Raw genomic sequence first — 25,694 nt, forward strand, 5'->3', positions numbered from 1 at the left:
AATACATCTATAGAGCACACACCAGTGTGTCTCGCGCTGCTTTTCGCCCGTTCTGTTACTGAGGAGCGCGAGAAAGTCATGAACAAATGACTCTTTTGAACCGGATCTTTTTCATGAATCACCTGAAAAGAACTGAAGGTGTGAACTCAGGAGCTTAGGTTAGCAGTTTGAATCAGATTCACTTTCTCAGCGAATCAGCCATCAGTGAGCTCACAACTAAATAAAATAAATAAATAATAATTTGAATAAAAAGGTCTAGTAAACTAACAATTAGTGGAATTAACTATTTTTATGTACAGTGCATCCAGAAAGTATTCACAGCGCTTCACTTTTTCCACATTTTGTTATGTTACAGCCTTATTCCAAAATGGATTAAATTCATTATTTTCCTCAAAATTCTACAAACAATACCCCATAATGACAACGTGAAAGAAGTTTGTTTGAAATCTTTGCAAATTTATTAAAAATAAAAAACAAAAAAAAATCACATGTGCATAAGTATTCACAGCCTTTGCCATGACACTCAAAATTGAGCTCAGGTGCATCCTATTTCCACTGATCATCCTTGAGATGTTTCTGCAACTTGATTGGAGTCCACCTGTGGTAAATTCAGTTGATTGGACATGATTTGGAAAGGCACACACCTGTCTATATAAGGTCCTACAGTTAACAGTGCATGTCAGAGCACAAACCAAGCCATGAAGTCCAAGGAATTGTCTGTAGACCTCCGAGACAGGATTGTATCGAGGCACAGATCTGGGGAAGGGTACAAAAAAATGTCTGCAGCATTGAAGGTCCCAATGAGCACAGTGGCCTCCATCATCCATAAATGGAAGAAGTTTGGAACCACCAGGACTCTTCCTAGAGCTGGCCGCCTGGCCAAACTGAGCGATCGGGGGAGAAGGGCCTTAGTCAGGGAGGTGACCAAGAACCCGATGGTCACTCTGACAGAGCTCCAGCATTTCTCTGTGGAGAGAGGAGAACCTTCCAGAAGAACAACCATCTCTGCAGCACTCCACCAATCAAGCCTGTATGGTAGAGTGGCCAGACGGAAGCCACTCCTCAGTAAAAGGCACATGACAGCCCACCTGGAGTTTGCCAAAAGGCACCTGAAGGACTCTCAGACCATGAGAAACAAAGATTGAACTCTTTGGCCTGAATGGCAAGCGTCATGTCTGGAGGAAACCAGGCACCGCTCATCACCTGGTGCCAAAGGTGCTTCAACAAAGTACTGAGCAAAGGCTGTGAATACTTATGTACATGTGATTTAAAAAAAAAAAAAAAAAAATGTTTTAATAAATTTGCAAAGATTTCAAACAAACTTCTTTCACGTTGTCATTATGGGGTATTGTTTGTAGAATTTTGAGGAAAATAATGAATTTAATCCATTTTGGAATAAGGCTGTAACATAACAAAATGTGGAAAAAGTGAAGCGCTGTGAATACTTTCCGGATGCACTGTATGTTTTGTTTTACATTATATCAGTGAATTGCCATTGTGCCATTAGTTTACTCAATAAAACACAGATTCTTATGTTATCTGAAGAAATTAGTAAATCTAAGTTGATCTGGCAAGAATGTAAATTTAACAAAGCATGGAAATATTTTTTGCAGTGTGGTATATCATGCTATAATGAATACTGTAGCCTGTCTCAATGAAATTCAAACACGGAGGTAAAGCTGATCATTTTTAGTGCTCTTCTGTTTCATCTTCAATGAGTTCATTCTTTTCTATGCTGCACAGATGACATTGTGGCATAAAAGTGAACTAAACAAACATTTATAAACAAAGAGGAGCTATTGCAGCTGACTCCACAGCACAGGGGTCCTGCCCTTTGAGCATCTTAATCATGGAATACAGTGAAGAATGTAAACAGTTAACATCTAAAACATATTTTATCATATGACACAAAGATATTCAATATTTTATAATAATGATGATGATAATTATTATAATGCAATTTTACCTAACTGTTTGCATATCTCATATGGACCTGTTTTTCTTAATTACTACATTTTATTTTGATCAAGTCTTATGTATTATGGTGCTCCTTTTCACTCACTTGTTTCCCTGCAAGGTGCAAATCTGTGCTATAATGTACTGACTTACTGTACATTTCTTTGCAGATATTTTATTATACATTTTAATTTTTCCATGTTATTAATGTCATGTTCTTATTTTAAATTGATTTCGGGTGTATGTTAATTCAACAAATGTTGAATATTAAATATGTGAGAAGGTGCTTCCTTTACTGTGTAAATATTACTAGTGTGAGAGGGAGGGAGGGAGAGGGGATTGTGGGCCGATAGCACTGATATACACACACTGATTAAAGATAAAATTATTGATTTTAGTTGTTCATCTTCGGGGATTAATTTGACTGCTTTTCACCAGCATGTTATAGTTTGTGCGGTCTGTGCGGGAATCCCACATTATGAAGGCCAATCTTTCATAATTCAGAACCTGTTATAAAGTACATAATATAACTTTATAACATAAATAGCTAGTGTGTGCCTTACTTTGAAGCTTATAACAATGATGTTAATTATCTTCAATTGCCTGGTCCAGTTCTTAATGGCAAAATAGGCCCAACCAAATAATCAGTGAAGGAAGATGAATGAATTGAAGCTGCTATAGCGAGCAGCCCCCTCTGTTGGTCAAAATAAACAACACACGGTAGGCTTTGCTGCTCGGGCTTTCTTGCAATGTAATGTTTAATGTTCCACCAAAAACTGGGACTGTCCCTGGAAAACGGGGACGTCTGGTCACCCTAATGGAGATTCTGAAGAGCAGTACTAAATTAAAAAAAAATCTTTCATCTCTTATATATAAATATATAAATTATGAAAGGGGTGTAAACATTTATGAGACAAAAGGGAATGCAAACTTATCTTCTCAACTATATATACTGTTTATTAAACCTCTGATGAATGGGTTATCAGCTGACTTCCTTTTATTCAGCTTTCTATCTTGTTTCTGAACAGCAATCTAAATCTGACTAAATTGGTGAGTAAAAACAGCCGTTTGGCTCCTTAATGTATCAGTTTAGGAGCCAATGGCTCCTAAGTCATTTTTTTAGTCTGGAGCCCTGCTTCATGTTCATTACAAACAGTCTGATCCTGTCTGACACGCATCTCTCATCTGTACAGTTATAAACCTGCTCCATTCTTTGTGCTGGATGAGATCGACGCTGCGTTGGACAACACCAACATCGGCAAGGTGTGTTTATCTAATGACTAGCCAATCTGAACACATCTTCCTGCAAAACAGACCATACTGTATATTGATGATATTATGTTTCACCAAGGGGGAATATCAAAAATCATGGAAAACATAGAACAGTTTTGACTCAAATTCACAACAAAAGAATATTTCCTTGAAAACACACACCAAAGACTGCACACCCGAACTGTTGCTCCCAAATCGATTTAATAAGCTCACTGAGAGACAAAAACATGACTTTGGTGTGTTTAACCAGGGGGCGTATAAATTCTTTTGTTCTCTCTGTTTAGGCAAAAGAATCTGTGATACATGATTCATTTTGAGATTGTGTTGGTTTGTTCTGGTATGGACACTGTTAATTGTATTTGTTCGGGTCTTTAAAAGGTCTTCAAAAGCCTCAAACATGGTTGCTCTTAAAATTAAATTTAAGCTTACTCAGATATACGTGTTACACTAACATTTGTGTGTGTGTTTAGGTGGCAAACTACATCAAGGATCAGTCTGTGCAGAACTTCCAGGCCATTGTGATCTCTCTGAAAGAGGAGTTTTACACTAAAGCAGACTCTCTCATCGGAGTCTATCCTGAGGTGAGTCTGAATCTCGTCATTGAAATAATAATAATAATGTTAGTTGATGAAGGGTTTCTTTACAAACTCCAAGAGAAAGACGCATCATGACGTTAATCAAACTTTAAGTAAAACATAATGTTGGTGAAAATATGATGAGGATAAAATCAATACTGATAAAAGATAAGAGCACTGTCAATAAAAAACAAAACAAAAATCTAGAAGGAATTGTTACAAATAATCCAGTCATAGCATGTTGGGGATTTCTCCGCCTGAGCAGAAAGAGCTGAACACCGCTGAACTGAGCACTGATGTTGATAACCTCACTCAACATCTAATCACATCTAATATATGAGATTAATCACTATATCCACAACATAAACGTCACATTGTACCTTACATCTGCACAGACAGTGAAGCCAATGAACAGCTGAATGTGAACTAAGGCCACGTCAAAGCTTACATTTGAAAACTCAGTTTTTAGTTTCCTAACATCATTTTCCGTAGTATGTGGAAATGGAGAGCGTTTTCAAAAGTCTCTGTTTTGATGGAAGAAAAGATCCATCCCAGTGTGGATGAGGCAATTTTCTCATGTTGTTTATATTGATAAATCTTTAATATGTTTGATAAAAAATTTTAATACTAGGTTTTTATATTTTTTAAAATATTTGAATATTTGGTTAAAGTTTGATCTGTTAGTTTGATACATGCTTTTGTCATTTTGCACATTGTCATCAATTTATATATATATATATATATATATATATACACACACACACTCACACACACACACACACCGGCCACTTTTTTAGGTACACCTGTACATCTACTTATTCATGCAATTATCTAATCAGCCAATCATGTGGCAGTAGTGAAATGCATAAAATCGTGCAGATACAGGTCAGGAGCTTCAGTTAATATTCGCATCAACTATCAGAATGGGGAAAAAATGTGATCTCAGTGATTTGGACCCTGGCATGATTGTTGGTGCCAGATGGGCTGGTTTGAGTGTTTCTGTAACTGCTAATCTCCTGGGATTTTCACGCACAACAGTCTCTAAGAGTGTAAAGAGAAAGGTCAAAAAACATCCCGCGAGCGGCAGTTCTGTGGGCGAAAACGCCTTGTTAATGACAGAGGTCAACAGAGAATGGCCAGACTGGTCCAAGCTGACAGGAAGGTGACAGTAACCCAAATAACCACACATTACAACAGTTCTATGCAGAACAGCATTTCTGAACATACAACACATCGAACATTGTGGCGGATGGGATACAGCAGCAAAAGACCCCTCCGGTACCACTACTGTCAGCTTAGAACAGGAAACTGAGTCTGCAGTGGACACAGGCTCATCAAAACTGGACAGTAGACGATTGGAAAAACATCGCCTGTTCTGACAAATCTGAATTTCTGCTGAGGTACACAAATGGTAGGCCCACTGCAGCCTCAGTTCTCTGTTCTTGGCTGACAGAAGTGGAATCCGACGTGGTCTTCTGCTGTTGTAGCCCATTTGCCTCAATGTTTGACGTGTTGTGCATTCTGAGATGCTATTCTGCTCACTACAATTGTACAGAGCGGTTATCTGAGTTACCGTAGACTTTGTCAGTTCTAACCAGTCTGGCCATTCTCTGTTGACCTCTCTCATCAACAAGGCATTTCCATCCACAGAACTGCCACTCGCTGGATGTTTTTTGTTTTTGGCACCATTCGGAGTAAATTCTAGAGACAGTTGTGCATGAAAATCCCAGGAGATCAGCAGTTACAGAAATACTCAAACCAGCCCGTATGGCACCAACTATCATGCCACGCTCCAAATCACTGAGTTCACATTTTTCCCCATTCTGATGGTTGATGTGAACATTAACTGAAGCTCCTGACCCATATCTGCATGATTTTATGCATTGCACTACTGCCACACAATTGGCTGATTAGAGAATCACATGAATAAGCAGGTGTAAAGGTGTACCTAATAAATTGTCTGGTGAGTGTATACATATATGTGAGCCCGACCGATATGGGATTTTTGAGACCGATACTGATTTTAGAGGGGGAAAATTCACTGATTATCGATATGGTGGCTGATATGGTTCATTTGAGTTGGAATGAAAACAGACCTTTTCTATGTGGATTTTGCACTGATATGACTATGAAAAGGTACTCAGAAGTCTGCTTTATATAAATATTTTTATCAAAGAATATTTGACATTATTATTATACATTGTCAACAAATTCTAGAAATGAACACTTGAGAAAACAAAGAATAAATAAAAATACAATAAATAGCTAAATAAACATCAGTACTGTATGTTTAGTATCAGTCAAATGCTGAACATTAAAATAAAGAATAAATAAAAATAAAATAAATAGCTAAATAAACATCAGTACTGTTTAGTATCAGTCAAATGCTGAACATTAAAATAAAGAATAAATCAAAATACAATAAATAGCTAAATAAACATCAGTACTGTTTAGTATCAGTCAAATGCTGACCATTAAAATAAAAAATAAATACAAATAAAATAAATAGCTAAATAAACATCAGTATTAATGTTTAGTATCAGTCAAATGCTCACTTTATTAATACTGCTGAGTCAAGATAAACAGCGGCAGCGGTGTTACACCGTATTCTGCTATACAAGTTCAGGGGAAACTTTCAACGGTGGAAAACCAGACTTTTAAATATTACATTTGATAAATGTAACGACTGGAATTGTTCGGTTGAAGGGGGCACCAAATTGTGAATCCTGAACAAAACAGTTTGGTGAATACATGTTTACACATTAGCTTCCACTCAGCTGACAACAATGAAAGTATCAACGTGGTTTGCTAGGTAGCTATAAGCTCGTTGTCACAGAGAGTAAAAGACGGACGTTGTCTATTGACTTTACAGCATTACGTCTTAGGTAACAACGTAGCATGAAATCAACACTCAACAGACACAATCCACTACCGCACCATTGTCTGCTGAGCTGCAAGAAGATGCTCTGACAAAATATAGCTTGCTAATAACAAACAGATCTGATAAACATGAGTGACATAATTGTCAGGGACAGGGTTAATGTTATATTAGTTATATTGAAAGGGGAAAATGATGGGGTCATTTTTTTTTATTAACTTTCCAGTATGTATTTCACAAACTAGTTAGCAACTTACCGTGAAGACACCGCTTAACTCCGCACTGTCAGCAGAACCACCGTCAGCTCAGCTCTTTAAACAATGGAGTCGGAGCGTGCTCTGCTGGACACTGCCAGAGGTCAGAGTTCACACTAATGTGCACACATTATGTGTTTGTGACATCACTCACTGTCTCTGTCTCATCAACAGCAAGGAGATTGCGTCATCAGTAAGGTCCTGACCTTTGACCTCTCTCAGTATCTGGACGCCAACCCCAATCCCAACGAATGAACACCACCTCACTTTCCCACTGACATTTTGCATCATGTTTCTTCTGATCTGTTAGCATAGCTTCTATATTTTGTAATATTTTCTGATTACAGTCTCATTCCAAGAATGTTATGAAAGTATACAGTGTGCTCCGGAGGAGTCCAAATCACTGCTTTGTCATTTTGATCGATTCATTGAAACCGTAGAGAGTAGTCAGACTTTTCTTACAACATTTTTAACTGTGCATCTTTTCTTTTACATAGAGGGAATTAATTAAATGTTACTCAGTGATGACACATAGAGAAGTGTGATATTTTTGACTGTTATTGTATCACCACTTTTTATTTTATGCTTTGCTAATGTATTCTTTTTTCAGTGTATTGTCAGCAAGTTTTAACTGTAATCAATTTCTCCATTAAAATAAACTGTTTTCCAGTAATATTTGATTGTCTTGGCCATGACATTCACCTCTGAACCTTTGTTATGGTAGTTTTACATGTACACATTTGGCAGATGCTTTTATCCAAAAGTGACTCGCAGTGCATTCAAGGTATTGCACATTATACTGTATCAGTTTGTCTTTCCTTGGAATTGAACCAGTGATATTTGGCATTGTTAGTACTATGTTCTTCCATTTGAGCTACATACAGGAAGCTTTTCTATTCTATATCTTTCTGTATATGATTTTGAAATCTCTCACTGGTTGCTGGAAACAGGTCCATGTAGCTGCATGTTACCCACTGATAGTCCCTTGTCAAATTCATTATAAATGAATGGACTTTAAGTGCCCTCCATAAGTATTTGGACGGTGAGATACATTTCATAATTTTGACTCTGTACGCCACAATAATGGATTTGAAATGAAGCAATTAATATGTGACTGAAGTGCAGATTGTCGGCTTTAATTTCAAGGGATATATTTCCAAGAACGGTTTAGGAATTACAGCATTTTTTTTTTTATCCATACACCCCCCATTTTCAGGGGCTCAAAAGTAATTGGATAATGGACTGAGAAGCTGTTTCATGGCCAGGTGTGGGCTGTTCCCAGGTCTTTTCATTAAAAATTATGCAGTTAAAAGGTCTTGAGCTGATTTTAAATGTGGGATCTGGATTTGGAAGCTGTTGCTGTGAACTCTGATTATGAGGTCCAAAGAGCTTTCAGTGCAAATAAAGCTGGTCATCATCATTAGACTGAAAAAACAAAAAGACATAGCAGAAAACTTAGGAGCAGACAAATCAACAATTTGGTACATTCTTAAAAAGAAGGTGAGCTCAGCAACACCTAAAGGCCTAGGCGACCACAGAAAACAACTGTGGTGAAAATGGGGGTCTGTGTATAAAACAGGCTGTAATTCCTAAACCATTTACCCAATTTGGATGTAAATCTCTTCAAATTAAAGCTGCACTTCTTTGTGGTGGCGCACAGAACCAAAATTCTGATATGTCTTAATGTCCAAATACTTATGGAGGGCACTGTATATGCAAAGCCATCGACACGTGCATTTATATATAAACTGCAGGAATGTTTATTACAGTATGGTTGATTTTCTATGCATCACATCCGTTACAAAAATCGAGAGTTCTGGCAAACTTGCCACAAATTCTCCACTCAATTTAATAATAATAATTAATAATTTTCTTTATTTATCACATTATACATTTTGCACATATACAGTGAAATTCTTCTTTTTCACATATCCCAGCTAGGCTGGGGTCAGAGTGCAGGGTCAGCCATGATACGGCGCCCCTGGAGCAGATAGGGTCAAGGGCCTTGCTCAAGGGCCCAACAGGGGCATCTTGGCAGTGCTGGGCCTTGAACCCCCAACCTTCTGATCAGTAACCCAGAGCCTTAACCGCTGAGCTACCACTGCCCCAATTTTCACATGTAAATAAGTTTTGCTAACTCTTCATTGCTGCCAAAGGTTTGCTGCAGGTTCACCACTACCAGTGAAGAGCTGCAAACTTCTGGCAAACATTTGTGGTGAATAACAGGCTCATTTGCATGTGAAGATGATGAGCGGCGAATTTGCGGCAACTTTGCCAGAACTCTAGATTTTTGTAAATGTCCACAGGTTTTGACCATTGATGCAGGCATATATTTTTCTACAGGGTGGCCCAAAAAGGATTGCTCATATTTTAAAGATTAATAAAGGTGTTTGCATAATTTTTGCCATACTTTTATGACTTTTTGTCAACAACAAAATGACGTCACTGTGACGTCATCATGAGCAACATCTTGCTACAAAAAATTAAATCGTTTGGGCCAAAAAAAAAAAAAACAGGGCCACTTGATGAAAGAGAAGCACCTAATTTTCTGCCATTGATCACAGTGATGTCATTTTGTTGTTTACTAAAAGTTGTTGGAAGTATGCCAAAAATCAAGCAAATTCCTTTATGTATTTTTTTAAGATATGAGCAATCAAACACAGTGGGCCCCATTTTTTTTTTTTTTTTTTTTTTTTTGGGGGGGGGGGCTGCCCTTGTATATCAGTGTTACTTTCCCTCAGGAAAGATTCAGATTGTCAAAGAAAATCAGAACTGAGTAACATGTTTAAAAGCTGAGCTGCTGATAATGTTATTAACCCTTGTGTGACTTTAGGGACATTTTTGTCTTTTTTGTTTTTTCAATAATTTTGACTGTTAATGCCAACGTCATAAATTTTGCCAAAGGTGTGTATTTTTGGGGGAATTTTGATATTTCAACCTCAGTTCCTATAATACATCTATAATACACTGTACACAAAATAGTTACACTCAGGACCTTGAGGACAAAAATGTCCCCATTGAAACCCATTAAAACGGCAATATTTGATCCCATTGCCATTAAAGCATAAAATCATGAATTATATGATATGCTTTCATTCCAGAATTTGCACTGGCTTCAAAATTTTAATGTTTTATATTTTCCACCAGATGGCACCATTTTTCTCATGTTTAGCCTATGAAGCAAATACATGCTTTTTTCCTATTTTCTGTTTGCTGTATTATAGAGCACTGCAGGCCAACTGAATAAATGATGCAGCTAAAATTGTGTGGGTGTGTTGGTATGGATGTCAGAGTGTGTTTTGTATGGGTGTATTGAGAAATTTGTGTGTAAAAAAAAACAACAGTGGCATTATGTAAACAAACTGGCATTTAAAGGGTTAAAATCCTGAAAATGAATGAATATTTGGTAGTTATGATCAGGACTGATGTTGGTTAAAAAATCTAGGTCAGTGAAAAGTGGAAAATAATATTAATATATTATATTTTTATGGCAGTTTTTTGACAGACATTTTTGTCCTCTAAGGACCTCTGAGTAACTTTTTTAAATTGACACACAAGGGTTAACATTATTGATTGTAATCTGATTACAAAGTAGTTACTGTAAATTCTAGTCAAAAAGTAGTGTAACGAAGATTGTTGTAAGCATTACAGTTGCTGACTTTTTAATTGAGTTAATTAGACATTTCTAAAATATAATTGTGTAATTCTTTTAAAACATGAATTCTTTTCATATGTATGTCTGCCTTTGTGAATTCTGAAAAGTCACTAATGAGTCATTGTAAGGAAGAAATGTGTGGTGCTCAATGCATTAGGCTTTATTGATATATACAGGTGCATCTCAATCAATTAAAATGGCGTGGAAAAGTTCATTTATTTCAGTAACTCAACTCAAATTGTGAAACTCGTGTATTAAATAAATTCAGTGCACACAGACTGAAGTAGTTTAAGTCTTTGGTTCTTTTAATTGTGATGATTTTGGCTCACATTTAACAAAAACCCACCAATTCACTATCTCAGCAAATTAGAATATGGTGACATGCCAATCAGCTAATCAACTCAAAACACCTGCAAAGGTTTCCTGAGCCTTCAAAATGGTCTCTCAGTTTGGTTCACTAAGCTACACAATCATGGGGAAGACTGTTGATCTGACAGTTGTCCAGAAGACAATCATTGACACCCTTCACAAGGAGGGTAAGCCACAAACATTCATTGCCAAAGAAGCTGGCTGTTCACAGAGTGCTGTATCCAAGCATGTTAACAGAAAGTTGAGTGGAAGGAAAAAGTGTGGAAGAAAATGATGCACAACCAACCAAGAGAACCGCAGCCTTATGATTGTCAAGCAAAATCGATTCAAGAATTTGGGTGAACTTCACAAGGAATGGACTGAGGCTGGGGTCAAGGCATCAAGAGCCACCACAGAGACGTGTCAAGGAATTTGGCTACAGTTGTCGTATTCCTCTTGTCAAGCCACTCCTGAACCACAGACAACGTCAGAGGCGTCTTACCTGGGCTAAGGAGAAGAACTGGACTGTTGCCCAGTGGTCCAAAGTCCTCTTTTCAGATGAGAGCAAGTTTTGTATTTCATTTGGAAACCAAGGTCCTAGAGTCTGGAGGAAGGGTGGAGAAGCTTATAGCCCAAGTTGCTTGAAGTCCAGTGTTAAGTTTCCACAGTCTGTGATGATTTGGGGTGCAATGTCATCTGCTGGTGTTGGTACATTGTGTTTTTTGAAAACCAAAGTCACTGCACCCGTTTACCAAGAAATTTTGGAACACTTCAGGCTTCCTTCTGCTGACCAGCTTTTTAAAGATGCTGATTTCATTTTCCAGCAGGATTTGGCACCTACCCACACTGCCAAAAGCACCAAAAGTTGGTTAAATGACCATGGTGTTGGTGTGCTTGACTGGCCAGCAAACTCACCAGACCTGAACCCCATAGAGAATCTATGGGGTATTGTCAAGAGGAAAATGAGAAACAAGAGACCGAAAAATGCAGATGAGCTGAAGGCCACTGTCAAAGAAACCTGGACTTCCATACCACCTCAGCAGTGCCACAAACTGATCACCTCCACGCCGAATTGAGGCAGTAATTAAAGCAAAAGGAGCCCCACCAAGTATTGAGTACATATACAGTAAATTAACATACTTTCCAGAAGGCCAACAATTCACTAATTTTTTTTTTTTTTTTATTGGTCTTATGATGTATTCTAATTTTGAGAGTGAATTGGTGGGTTTTTGTTAAATGTGAGCCAAAATCATCACCATTAAAAGAACCAAAGACTTAAACTACTTCAGTCTGTGTGCATTGAATTTATTTAATACACGAGTTTCACAATTTGAGCTGAATTACTGAAATAAATGAACTTTTCCACGACATTCTAATTTGAGATGCACCTGTATGTGTGTATATGTATTTATCTACAGGGTTGGGAGGGTTACTTTTGAAACATATTCCACTACAGAATACATGCTGTAAAATGTAATTTGTAACGTATTCCGTTAGATTACTCAAGATCAGTAACGTATTCTAAATACTTTGGATTACTACTTCAGCACTGGTAGATTTTTTTTTTTCACTTTTTTTGACTATAAAAACTCTGCCAGTACAGTAAGACAAAATACACGTTAAAAATACATTCTCTGAAAAACCTAAATATCTTATGCAGTGTTGTTTCTAAAACAAGATAAATCAAACTGATCTTGTTTTAAGGATTTTTAGATATTTTTACAGGAAAACAATACAAAAATTATCAAGAATACGATTTTTGCCCTAATATCAAAGGTCTTACTAGAAAAAAAGAAATTATGATCCAACGTGACTTTTCTTGATAAAAATATGATCGTGCATGTAAAATGGCTAGAAATAGCATTTTAGCTTAGAAATAAACCTTGTGTAAATTGTCAGCTTTACGCTATTTCTTCTGCTCCAAACTTACTTCAGACTTACTTCTCTGTCTGCTCGTATGAATGTAACACATCATAAGAAAGTGTTTCACCGCTGTTCAAATGCACTTTGCATCGCATATTTATAAGTATAAATGTTTTCCATCTAAAAGGACTAAATATTAAATGAAACAAATGACAATAAAATGCAAAGTAATCTCTCCAGTAATCAAAATACATTTTGAATGTAACTGTATTCTAATTACCAATTATTTAAATTGTAACTGTAGTGGAATACACTTATATTTTGTATTTTAAATACGTATTCCCGTTACTTGTATTTCATTACTTCCCAACCCTGTTTATATATTACGTAAATTGCCCCATTGAATTAAATGGAACGGTTTACGAACAATACACACAAATTTGTTCTGCTCATGTTTCATGAACAAGGCCCATTGAGTGGAAAAAAAAAACTTCTGTGAAAAGTGTTTTACAAAGTAACTTAAGTAAACTAATTAGTATTGTGATTACTTTTCCATGAGAAATTAGTAATGTAATCTGATAATTTTAGAGAAGTAATTAGTAATTTGTAGTGGATTACTTTTTTTGTGTAACTTACCCAATACTGGTTATACATTTCTGAGTGAAACATTTTCTCATAAGCAAATTAAAATTGTGACATCAACTTCAACCTTTTTTACTCTAACAACATTTGGCATCAGTACAGTTGTTACAGTTTGTCTCGATCGATTTTACACACTTCTCCAAACTATAGGCAATGCCCTCAAAACAATTCACACATCCAACAAAACAGACACTTCATTTTGCAGAACAATTCGATTTCACTACATAATGAACTGTATTCTTTTCTGATTATGCATTTAGTAAAACTAAATACTAACATCAAAACCATAGATGTGTTCTCTATGAATTAATAGCATTTTCAGCTATGGACACACAATTCTACTATTGAAATAACACATTTGTCATTAAAATCCACAATAAAGACATTTGTTTGTGTTTTTGTAAAAAAAAAAAAATTTTTTTATTTTTTTACTGCATTTCCTGTGGAAAGAGGATGTTTACTGTAAAAAAAACAATTGCAGTCTTGTTATACTGTATGAACCTACGTAAGACAGCATCGTAAGCACGGATGGTACAGTAATTGTGGACATTGATTGTCTAATGCAGACCAATGCCTTTCCTCCCTCTTTTTATTTATTTATTTGTTTTTTTAAGATTGAAGTCACTGCATATCTGCTCACATTATGCCGATCTCTTTGTGTGTCTTCAGAGAGAATGTGATTCATAACATGATCAATTAGAGGGACTCTCAGATCATTTGAGCCTCTTCTGTGTCTTCTTTACTCCTCCTCCCTGCTGTCCTCTTTCTCTCTGCTCACCATCTCCGTTTGGTCTCTCCTCAACTCTTTCAATACTTGCACCTGAAAGAGTTGAGAAAACTTTCCCCTTTTCTCATCACTTCTTCCAAATTCCTCTTCCTTTACCCACTTTACCTCTTTTCAGGTTGCAACTCTTCTTTGTCTTGTTCTTCCTTTTCTTATTGTTTGTTTGTTCTGAATTTTCATAATTGACTCATTTTATAGATAGCAAAGTCATGATAGTTGTGAAAAATTTAGTAAATTGCATTTTCTTTGCTGTGTGCGTTACTAACACAGCAGATATCAATATAAAGGGATTTCACAACCTGACGTGCATTTGAGAATTTGACTTTAATTTAGTTGTCTGCGTTAACTGTTTTGAAAGCATGAATCTTGGATCAGAGAAATTTGTGTGTAGTGTTTCAAGAAAATGATGAAAATTATGAAAAATGTACAATTTGTTTAGAACAATTATAGAATGGTTCAGATGGCTGTGTTCTGAGTTTGGAGAATCAGTCGAGAAAAACGCATTAAAGGGATAGTTCACCCAAAAATGAAAATTCTCTCATCATTTACTCACCCTCATGCCATCCCAGATGTGTATGACTTTCTTTATTCTGAAGAACACAAATGAAGATTTTTAGAAGAATATTTCAGCTCTGTAGGTCCACATAATGCAAGTGAATGGAGATTAGAGACTGTTTCTCACCCACACCTTTAGTATCACTTCAGAAGATATGAATTAGAACACTGGAGTCATATGGATTACTTTTATGCTGCCTTTTTGTGCTTTATGGAACTTCAAAGTTCTGGTCACCATTCACTTGCATTGTATGGACCTACAGAGCTGAGATATTCTTCTAAAAATCTTCATTTGTGTTCTGCAGAATAAAGAAAGTCATACACATCTGATGAGTAAATGATGAGAGAATTTTCATTTTTGGGTTAAGTATTCTTAAGTTTTGGAAAGCACTATTCATTATAGCACATCTGTTCATCAGGACAGTTTGTTTTAAATTAACAGATTCATTGCTCAAAACTGTTCCCAAAAGCAGCATTTTATGTTTAATGTTTGTAGAAAAATGTTGAGTTAAATCAACTATTTTCGATTTGGATATAAAGATTCTACCAGATGTTGTGTATTAAATCATGATCTCCCAGTCCCCCTCGTGACAATAAAATCGGCATGTCCTGAGGCATGTCTTTCATCTAAAACTTTTTTTAAAGCATTTTCGATTGTTTGCATTATTATGCAGCTTTTATGACCTTATAATTGAGATAATACTATTTGTACTTTTAAAAAAAATAGTCTGTTACACTGCAGGACTATTTTAAATGAACTAGTGAAGACTTCACAAGACCAACGTTCAAAACAGCATAAATTCTATCATAAAATCTTGATATGTCATTAATTTTACTCAATCATTTGTCATTCTAAAGAACAACATAGCTAACAGTTTGTGGGCAAACCCAGAATGTTAGGGTGTATTGTCATGAGCCTTTGAGGTCATTGTTTTTCATTATAATTTTTTCATCTTTGGTTGCCTTAAAAAATTGCTCTGCTGTTTATGTTAAGGAAGTCTGTCCATATGCAACAGCATATAATAATATACAACACCAATCAGCCACAACATTAAAACCAGCTGCTTAATATCGAGTAGAACCGAGGTAAAGACAGTTTCAGGTTGAATATTTGACAGATATTCACGCTGTCAAACCTCAATAGCTTTTAAACCAATTGAGCCACAGACTCCAAATAAGTGTCACGATGTTGGAAAACTTTCGCACAACATTGCACAGGTCTTATTTTCATGTATTAGACATTAATTCACTTTCCAAAGCTAATAAACGTGAAAACGTGAGCAACATTCCATATTCCCAGTTGAATTAATTAGGGAGCATGAACAAAGTACAAACTTTTTTACATTTGAATTTCAATATTTAAATAAAAGGATCAGAATATCCACTGACTATCCTTCTATATTGCACACCCTTTAGTTTGTCCATTATTGATTTTTATGTAGTTGTGAGGGACAACCATATGTCCAGTTCATGTCTATGATTTCAGAGTTCAACAAAGCTAACAACTGCTCCATGTGTGCCTCTGATAAAGAACCTGGAAGTGGCCCAAAGACTGAAATTGGACATTCTGACCCTAGTTTAAGGCCATTAGGTCACATGACAAAGGAGCTATTGAAATTCTAAATTTCAGAAAATTCATGTAAAATCATGCGAGATGAAAATGGACACACTAAAGCATGTGCAATATAGAAGGGTAGTCAATGGACATTCTGAACCTTGTTTGAGGTCAATAGGTAACATGACCAGAGAGCTATAGAAATTTGCAACAATGAAAAACATACAAATTCATGTAAAATCACCTGAGATGAAAATGGACAAACAAAAGGGTGCAATATTTAAGGCAAGTGAGTGGATGTTCTTAAAGTAGTTTGAGGGTTGTAGGTCATATGAACAAGGAGCTATTGAATTTAACAAATTGTAATAAATAATTTAAAATAGTGCAAGACGTAAATCTACAAAGTGTGTGTAATATGTGTCTCTTCCATTGGGTCAGCTAGTACCAGTTTTGAAAGTGTTTGGCGTAATGGATTAAGAGCTATTGAAATGTGAAACATTTTATTTTATCACTATGTTGACCGTCCCTAACCACTGTTGATGGACATAAGGAAAACTGCAGCCGAATATCCAACCTGAAACTGTCTTTACCTCGTTTCGTGTAGGTCCCCCACGTGCCGTCAAAACAGACCTAACCCGTCGAGGCATGGACTCCACAAGACCTCTGAAGGTGTCCTGTGGTATCTGGCGCCAAGACGTTAGCAACAGATCCTTTAAGTCTTGTAAGTTGTGAGGTGGGGCCTCCATGGATCGGACTTGTTGGCCCAACACATCCCATTGATGCTCAATCGGATTGAGATCTGGGGAATTTGGAGGCCAAGTCAACACCTTGAACTCTTTGTCATGTTCCTCAAACCATTCCTGAACAATTTTTGCAGTGTGGCAGTGCACATTACCCTGCTGAAAGAGGCCACTGCCATCAGGGAATACCATTGCCATGAAGGGGTGTACGTGGTCTGTAACAATCTTTAGGTAGGTGGTACGTGTCAAAGTAACATCCACATGAATGCCAGGATCCAAGGTTTCCCAGCAGAACATTGCCCAGAGCATCACACTGCCTCGGCCAGAGAGGGGGGAAAATCTTTCCGTGGCAGGAAGAGCTGCCACAGAGAGCTGCCACCGCCACAGGCAGCTCTCACTTGACCTGTCACTGCCTGTCACTCGCGTGGTCACAGTCATAAGTGTCTCCCTTGTGATCCTTCACCTTTATTTGCGTCTCTCTTGTGATCCGTCACCATTAATATATAAACAATATATATATATATATATATATATATATATATATATACACACACACACACACACACACACACACACACAACGATCAGCCACAACATTAAAACCACCTGCCTAATATTGTGTAGGTCCCCCTCGAGCCACCAAAACAGCGCCAACCCGCATCTCAGAATAACATTCTGAGATACTATTCTTCTTACCACAATTGAACAGAACGGTTATCTGAGTTACCATAGACTTTGTCAGTTCAAACTAGTCTGGCCATACTTTGTTGACCTTTCTTATCAACAAGGCGTTTCTGTCCACAGAACTGCTGCTCACTGGATGATTTTTGTTTTTGGCACCATTCGGAGTAAATTCTAGAGACTGTTGTGTGTGAAAATCCCAGGAGATCCGCAGTTACAGAAATACTCAAACCAGCCCGTCTGGCATCAACAATCATGCCACAATCCAAATCACCGAGATAAAAATTTTTTGAGTGGGCGGGAGGGATCAGTTGTGATCAATTGAATGCCACTTTGGTGAATTAAAGTACCAATTTCCTTCCAAAACAGCAAAATTGTATTATTTTATTATTTCAAACTTTTGGCCGCCAGTGTGTGTATATATATATATATATATATATATATACACACATAATATTTCATAATATTTCCAAATGTGCACATGTATACTGTCTATACACTACTACTTAATACATATATATGCACTCCTATATGCACTTCTCTTGCCTCTACAATCCATATGCATTCTGCCTGTCTTTTGCACAAGAGAACTTGCTGCAACCTCACAATGTAAAGCCTGCATCGGTGCAATATTTGCAGATGTGCAACTTGCACAACAGTAATACTAATATTAAGATGTGTGTACCACTTTCCCATATGTCTAGCTCACTGTAAATTACCCCTAATTGTAAATGTTATGTATTTATTGACTGTCTCCACCTGTTTCCTGAACGCGGAAGTGTTCCACAATTCTACTGTTTTTCTTAGCAGGTAATGTTTATGGTAATACATTTGTAAAAAAAAAAAAAAAAATGTCAAAAACATGCCGATACTTCAAAGAGTCAAGATTACCGTTTTTTTACAGACAGTGCCTCACCTGAGTGTGTAGATGACATGAAACGATGGTCCGAGGTTAGTTACATTGATATCATTAATTATTCTGAGTTGTTATGACAACCAACAACTGCACAAGTTGAGCCTGAAATTCATTTTTACACCAAGTAACACTTAAATGGTTGTTGTTCTTCTCAGGGTCGCTCGTTTTGGCAGTTTTTACTTGGCGTCTTGAGACCAGAAATACAAAACAGGCAATTAGAATCATCATGGTGCCTCCCAGTGGTTGCTCAGGAAAACTGGATTTATTGTTTTATTGTTATTTGTAATAATACATGGATCTACTGGTCATGTATGTCATCTGTGCCAAATGTTGTTCTTTTAAGGTGTGTCATATGTTTGTTACTTTTGGTTCAGGAGACACTGTGTTACATTTCATCCCCTGCCAGACAGAAGAGAAATAACCAGTCCCTCCAGGATCTTGTGATCGTAAGAATTCTTGCAAATTCAACCAACCTCCGCATTATTTTTGGTAGCTTTCAGTTTTTTGTAATTATTATTTCCATAAATCTGAGGGAATCCCATCGTTTTCCTTCATGCTTGACAGCGGCAAAATAAATGCTTGAAAAGCCTGAAGCAGTGGCAACATATCCAAATGCACAGCTGCTATTGTATCATCTCCAGGGGTGGCGCCAGCAAATTTTGTTGCTGGTGCTGAAGAGGTGCTAAATCATTGACGGGGGAGCTGAGATTTGGTCACTAAATATGTGCAAAACCCGGCATGGCCAAGCAATTTTATTAATATCAGTTTGCACGTGGTGACAACAGAAGTGAAATCTCTACGCTGCAGCCTCAATAAAACAGGCAACACACTTTCAGGGGTGTTTTCAGCTTTTTACAATACTATCTGAAGCACATGTACAGCAAAACAGTGTACCCTTATTGGAGGTCTGGGGACACTACGGGCTACAAAGCATTGATAAAAGACTTATTCACACAGCAAATCCAGCACTAGTTAAAGTTTCTCAAAATCAGCTACCTTTAAAAAAAAAAAAAAAGAATAATAGCATGCTGTGGCAGGACCATGGTATTGTAATGGTATCAGATGGTAATACTGCAGTGCATTGATGTACACTAGGGCTGTCAAATTAAAATTTGAAATTCGAATATTCGTTGAATTTAAGAAAGAAATGCACATTCAAATGCTTAAAATGTGCATTCAAATTTTGGATGTGTGCCAAGATCTGACTTTTTAAAGTTATTTTTAATTAGACACAGCATCTTAAAAACAGCGCTCCTGCACAAGACCCTGAATATACAAAAACAAAGTGAAACAAAGATGTTCATATAGCGTGCGTTTACATAGAAAAACAAACGCAAAAGCGTTCAGTGTGAGCAGCCGCTTACAACTGGTGGAGGTCTTTGGCCATTGCGTCTTGCTCTCTTAAAGGTGCAATATGTAACATTTTTCATGTAATATTCGCCTTTTTTTTGCCAATGTGTGAATGGCTTGTAACGCAACTTAAAAAGGGAGCCCTTCCCGGACTTCCTAGGTTGCTTATTAAAGCCTGTAGACTGATTTTCATGCAAAGGGAGCAGGTCGCTTTTGCCGGGAAAATCCAAAGGATGTGACGTTTATGCGTGCTCCCGAGAGCCTTGCCTCTGTGCTTCCACTATTCAACAGTGACAACAGACAGTCTGCAACACTAGGTAATGTTATCTAAGAGATGGAATACAGCAAACGTCCGGCTCCCAGCACAACACTGACTCCTACACAAACTCAGAGTAAGCCAAAAAAAAAAAAAAAAATTTACTGAATCCCGTCTGGTTAAGCGGGAACATGATCGTGGTCGAGTGAAAACTAGAGTGTACACCGGCAGGACATTTGATTCCTGGAGGGACCTACGTTCTGTTTTGGGGATCAAAACCAACCCTGAATTGGCGTTTTTCTTATTGGTCAGGTAAGCTTACATAACTGCAAAGCATGTGAAATATTGTGCCATAAGGATTGATCTGTGTAATTTTAGCTAACTTGATCTTGCCTGCTAACGCTGACGAATTGCAAGCTACTTTGCTTCATAACTTTCAAATAATTTCAACGATCTTCTCTTTATACTAAAAGTCAGGTTAATGTCAATGTTAATCTGTAATTATTCAGCAAGGTAAACTACAATAACACATGAAATGAATGCTAGACAATGTTCAAGATAATGCAAAAAGACCCATTCATTAGTGTAACATAACTTGGTTATACATAAAATATATACATTCTATTATTATAAAACAATAGCGCATCGATATATCAAAATGACAGCTGTGATGGAATCACATCAATACTGAATTGTGTCAACATATTGATAATGTACAGTCTATTTTATAAACAGCTACTGTCTTCATCCACCAAATTTAGCTAACAGCTATTGATAAAGCTGGTTAGCTAGCTAACGCCGACATTGGCTATCGTATAAATGCAGTCAATATATCATGCAAAGAAAAGTGATTACTTCATACTACAGTCTCGCATAGCCAGACCTATATCCACACTTTGTTTTAGCCCTGTTCCAGCACTGGAGAGTCAAATATAATATACGGTCTCAAAGTTTGTAGTAAAACAATCATAACTGTAATTTTAATTATGCTACCTTATCTGTCATCATGATGCCGGTGAATCACATTCAGTCTATTTGGAGTGTGTGTGCGCGATCACGAGCAACAGGCTGCAGTTCACTTAACGGCCACATGTGTCATTAATAACAAGGCTTTCTGAATCTTACAAACTGCACCTTTAATAAGCCGTTTTCAGATTAAGCAATGAGTTGTTTAAATGCTTTGTCAGGAAAGATGTTCAATTTGTAAATATGTGTCTCGAGATTCTCGCATTCGGTTCCAGTCTGTTGTGTTCCGTCTGTTTGAACAGCCAAATACCACTGCTATCTGTGAAAATTGCTACTCTACATACAACTGTACTGCATAAAAAAAACAATGTGCTATTTCGCTGTTATTATGTAGCGTAAGTCTGGAGTAGTAGGAATCAGTGCAAGTGTAACACCAACTGTCTATTGAAGCGTTTCCCCCCTCATTTAACTTTTGACTTAATATTTGAGAATATGGACCGTATGAAACTTTTTATTTATTTATTTTATGCACATTATTTGAAAATGAAATGCTCTTTTTTTAACAGCCAGGAATGTTCTTTGCAATAATATAATGGTGCTGAATGGTTTATGTATTTATTGCACCCTTTTGTGGACTAAGGAAACAACGTCAATTTAAAAATCAGCTTTTAGTTTCTCTGCTCAATTGACAGCCCTAATGTACACCATGGTATTTACACAGTACTCCAATGTACATGTAAAAAAAACATGCAGTGATACCTTTTGATACCTGTTTGGTTGGAAAAATGGCTTTACCTTGAGTTGTTCAAAAGCTGCACACGCAGGTGTTGAACTTAATAAAGACATTTTTCATTGCTGTCAAACAAAGGATGCTCTTGCAGGTTTTGATTAAAAATATCTGTCACTGTATGAACGGGGAGAGCAAAATCGCCCGTGACTTCTCTTAAAAAACAGCTATTTTTATCATAGTAAACTCCACACACTGTTCACTCCAATAGGATTGTTGAGTGTAAAACATGTTGAAGTGAACAGGCAGCCAATTCATTACGTGATGTGCTGTTTCCTCATAAAAGCAGTTTATTAGGGGCCAAGCACTAAAACTGCACCTATTGTAATCATTAGTGTTCTTCTTCTTCTTCCGCCATAGAATCTATGGCAGCCCATAGAACCGTATGCTGCCCAAAGTTTCACATATGTTTATGCTAATAACTTTTGAAACATAAGTGCTAGAATCAAAATTATTTTTTCCTCTGATTCCTTGGCTCGAGAAGAATCGATTGCACCAACTCCAATCGAACTCCTCCTAGACCGTTTGTCCGATTTGCACGAAAATGTAATCAGGTTGACAAAAATTTATGGAATTCAAGTTGATAAGTCAAACTGTTCTCGAATAACATGCAAACAAATTCAACATAGAGCACGCCAAATTGGACGTGAGGCTATATCTCTAAACTTGGTGTGTGTTATGACAACCATGACCTGAGAGTACCTGCACAGTTTCAGCACAGTGTCACTTAGTGGTCACGAGATAAGAAAAATACATATTTTTTTCTTCCGAATGGTTTCACCTAAAATCACAAATCTAGTCTTGTTAGATTCTGTGTGGGATGCCGAGTCGAATGATACCAAATTGTCCTATGTCGGCCATTTTGTGCATCTAATTTTGTTGTTTTTCAAACACATTGACATATCGTTACGCAACTCGTTATGTGTCATTGGCACAATGCCCTGAAGGTACTCAAAATTTTGGGACAGTGCCACCTTCTGGTCAAAAGTTATACCAAATTTTCATAAAATGCTAATAACTTTTGATTACTTTGTGCTATTGTCATGAGACCAGTCTTGGTAGATTCCGTGGGTCATGCCATGAACGTGGATTCCAATTATTCCATGATCGATCGAACTTCGTGTTCGCCATTTTGAAATCCTTTAAAAACCTACTTTTTCGAACTCCTCCTAGAACGTTTGTCAAATTTGAACCAAAATTGAATCAGCCCACCTTCAGACCATGCTGACAAAAAGTTATGGATTTCGTGTTGATAGACCAAACCTTTTTCGTTTAACACAATAATGAATTTGATGGCACGATGCCAGAATGGTTTTCAGTTATCTTTATCTTGACCACACCATATCAATTTTGTGACAGCACCACCTGGTGGTCAAAAGTAATAAGCTTTTATGTCCCATTGCAATTGATAATATTCATTTTGCCTAAAATCATGACCAGATTGCTTTAATTACTTATTTTTTGCCATTGTTGTGCCTAATAATGGTTGATGTGCTTGGCCCCTTAATTGCTGCTTGCAGCTATATTTATTGTTGTCTCTTGTCTCCTTGCCAGTGAACCGCTAATGTCTAAGGAACCGCTGCATTATGCTTTTCTTTTTGCTAACTTTGCAGGCTCATCTTGGTAGAAGGGCTCTGGTTGTCACAAAGCAGGGTCTGGGGTTGTGAGGTTATGGGGGCTGCTCCACCATTACTGAGAGTTGTTGTGAGACATACAATTGGAGTGCACTTAATAAAGTTTCAACAGTTAAGCTTACCTCCTCATCTGCTCTGTGTATTATGACAGTAAATATTCCACTTGCTTGTTTTCTGTTCTGTTTATTTCATTTCTGTTTTTACGGAGTGAGAAACGCTCCAAACGATACAGTGTGTAAGCTGTCTGAACGATTGGGACCATTTTGCTAAACCGTTTGACTTATTCTTTGAAGGAATCGACTCAAATGATTAATTCATTCGTAAATCACGCATCACTAGTTCTGATTCTAAACAGGCGACAGAAATACGGGACACACGACATGATTGCTAAAATATTGTCAGGGAAAATGTTTCTTCATTCACTCTTCATACAGAGAATAATCTGCTGGCTGTTACAAACATTTGGGGAGGCTGAAGCACACGCTAGACCCTTCCTAGTGCCACCTCTGCATCTCAATAGAAACAGTAAGTGTCTCCACCTCGTCTCCTCCACGTTGTGCGTTCACTATCAAAATCCTTCTAAACTTTCACGGGACCGCAGACAGCACACATACATCACAGCTCGTGTTTAATCTTCACCCGGAGTGCTGCGAATGAGACACAAAACCCTGCGTTTATACAAAGAATCCCTAACATTCACTTAAAATCCCCATTAGTTGTGTACTAAAATGTGATTAGAATTTGAAGTGCTATTAATACAGTAGGCTACGAATCTGAAAATAGCAATATATGCTGAATACTTGTATGCGGAAAATAAATGTTCATAAATGTTTTTACTGATATAAAAAAGGTCACATATATACATACAGGATATGCAACATATCTTTCAAAATATGACACAAATTGCCATTTTCATAAATGTAACATTTTTTCAAAATACTTGTGGAATTTAAATTTGTACATAAATGTTTAAATATGTTAATTATTACTGGCTTTGTATATGGCCATATCTCAGACAATGTAATAATTGCAATAGGCCTAATGAATCCTCATTTGTTTTTAGTTTACAGATGTATTGAACGTCTATTTTTAAACGTTTTTTTTTTTTTTTTTTGCATTGTCTGAGGCAGAAAATAATTAAGGGTCTTCCAATACCCACAGGTTTCTCCTAAATGTATGGTAGCCTATTTTTGTGTGTAATTCTTTTTTTTTTTTTCTTGCATATTCAGTTATTGTGCACTAAAATATTTTCAATAACTGCATTTACAATGTAATTAACACAATTACAGAGGTTTGTAATTATGATTTGTGAATTTTCACAGCAAAACAACCTAAAAACATTCCGCAAATTGCATTGCTGCAGCAAATTGTCATTTTGGGCCACAAAATCAGGAAAAAGTGCCATGAAATCCTTGTGGGACTGAATAACAATAAAACGACTAGCACTTGAACCTAAAGATTCAAACTGAGGTTGCTGAAGAGTAAAATATTAACGGTGCAGAAAGTAAAGCCCAATTTTTTACACTTAAGCCCCACCCATTCCAGCAAAAAAGCTCTGTGTCTGCATCGAGAGGGAGACGCAAATAACTGTGATGGATAGAGAGGGAGATGCAAAGAACGGTGACGGATCGAGAGGGAGACACAAAGAATGGTGACAGATCCAGAGGGTGATGCAAATAACTGTGACAAATTAAGAGTGAGACGCAAAGAAAGGTGATGCATCGAAAGGGTGTCACAACTGTGATGCATCGAAAGGGAGATGCAAAGAAAGGTGAAGCATCATGAGAGAGACGCAAAGAACAGCGTCGAGTCGAGTGAAAGTTGCCTGTGGCAGTGACAGGTCTCAGTGGTGGCTCTCCCTGCCACTGAAAGAAAGGTAAATGACGTACACGCACCCGGCCGTCCAGACGATCTAAAAGAAAACGTGATTGATCAGACCAGGCCACCTTCCATTGCTCCATGGTCCAGTTCTGACGCTCACGTGCCCATTGAAGGTGCTTTTGGCGGTGGACATGGGTCAGCATGGGC

General features: G+C 37.2%; 1 protein-coding gene across 1 annotated transcript in view; it reads left to right on the top strand.

Annotated features, from left to right (window-relative positions):
• Positions 1 to 7,636, top strand: part of LOC127419202 (structural maintenance of chromosomes protein 1A-like) — a 52,331-nt gene extending 44,695 nt beyond the window's left edge. Inside the window, exons 24-26 of the mRNA XM_051660410.1 lie at positions 3,150 to 3,219; positions 3,699 to 3,809; positions 7,110 to 7,636. Coding sequence (XP_051516370.1) covers positions 3,150 to 3,219; positions 3,699 to 3,809; positions 7,110 to 7,190 — 262 coding nt within the window. The 3' untranslated portion in view covers positions 7,191 to 7,636. The remainder of the gene's footprint in view (positions 1 to 3,149; positions 3,220 to 3,698; positions 3,810 to 7,109) is intronic.
• Positions 7,637 to 25,694: the final 18,058 nt, after the last annotated feature.

The sequence above is a fragment of the Myxocyprinus asiaticus genome, chromosome 28, assembly GCF_019703515.2.
Source record: "Myxocyprinus asiaticus isolate MX2 ecotype Aquarium Trade chromosome 28, UBuf_Myxa_2, whole genome shotgun sequence".
In the NCBI taxonomy this organism is placed as follows: Eukaryota; Metazoa; Chordata; class Actinopteri; order Cypriniformes; family Catostomidae; genus Myxocyprinus; species Myxocyprinus asiaticus.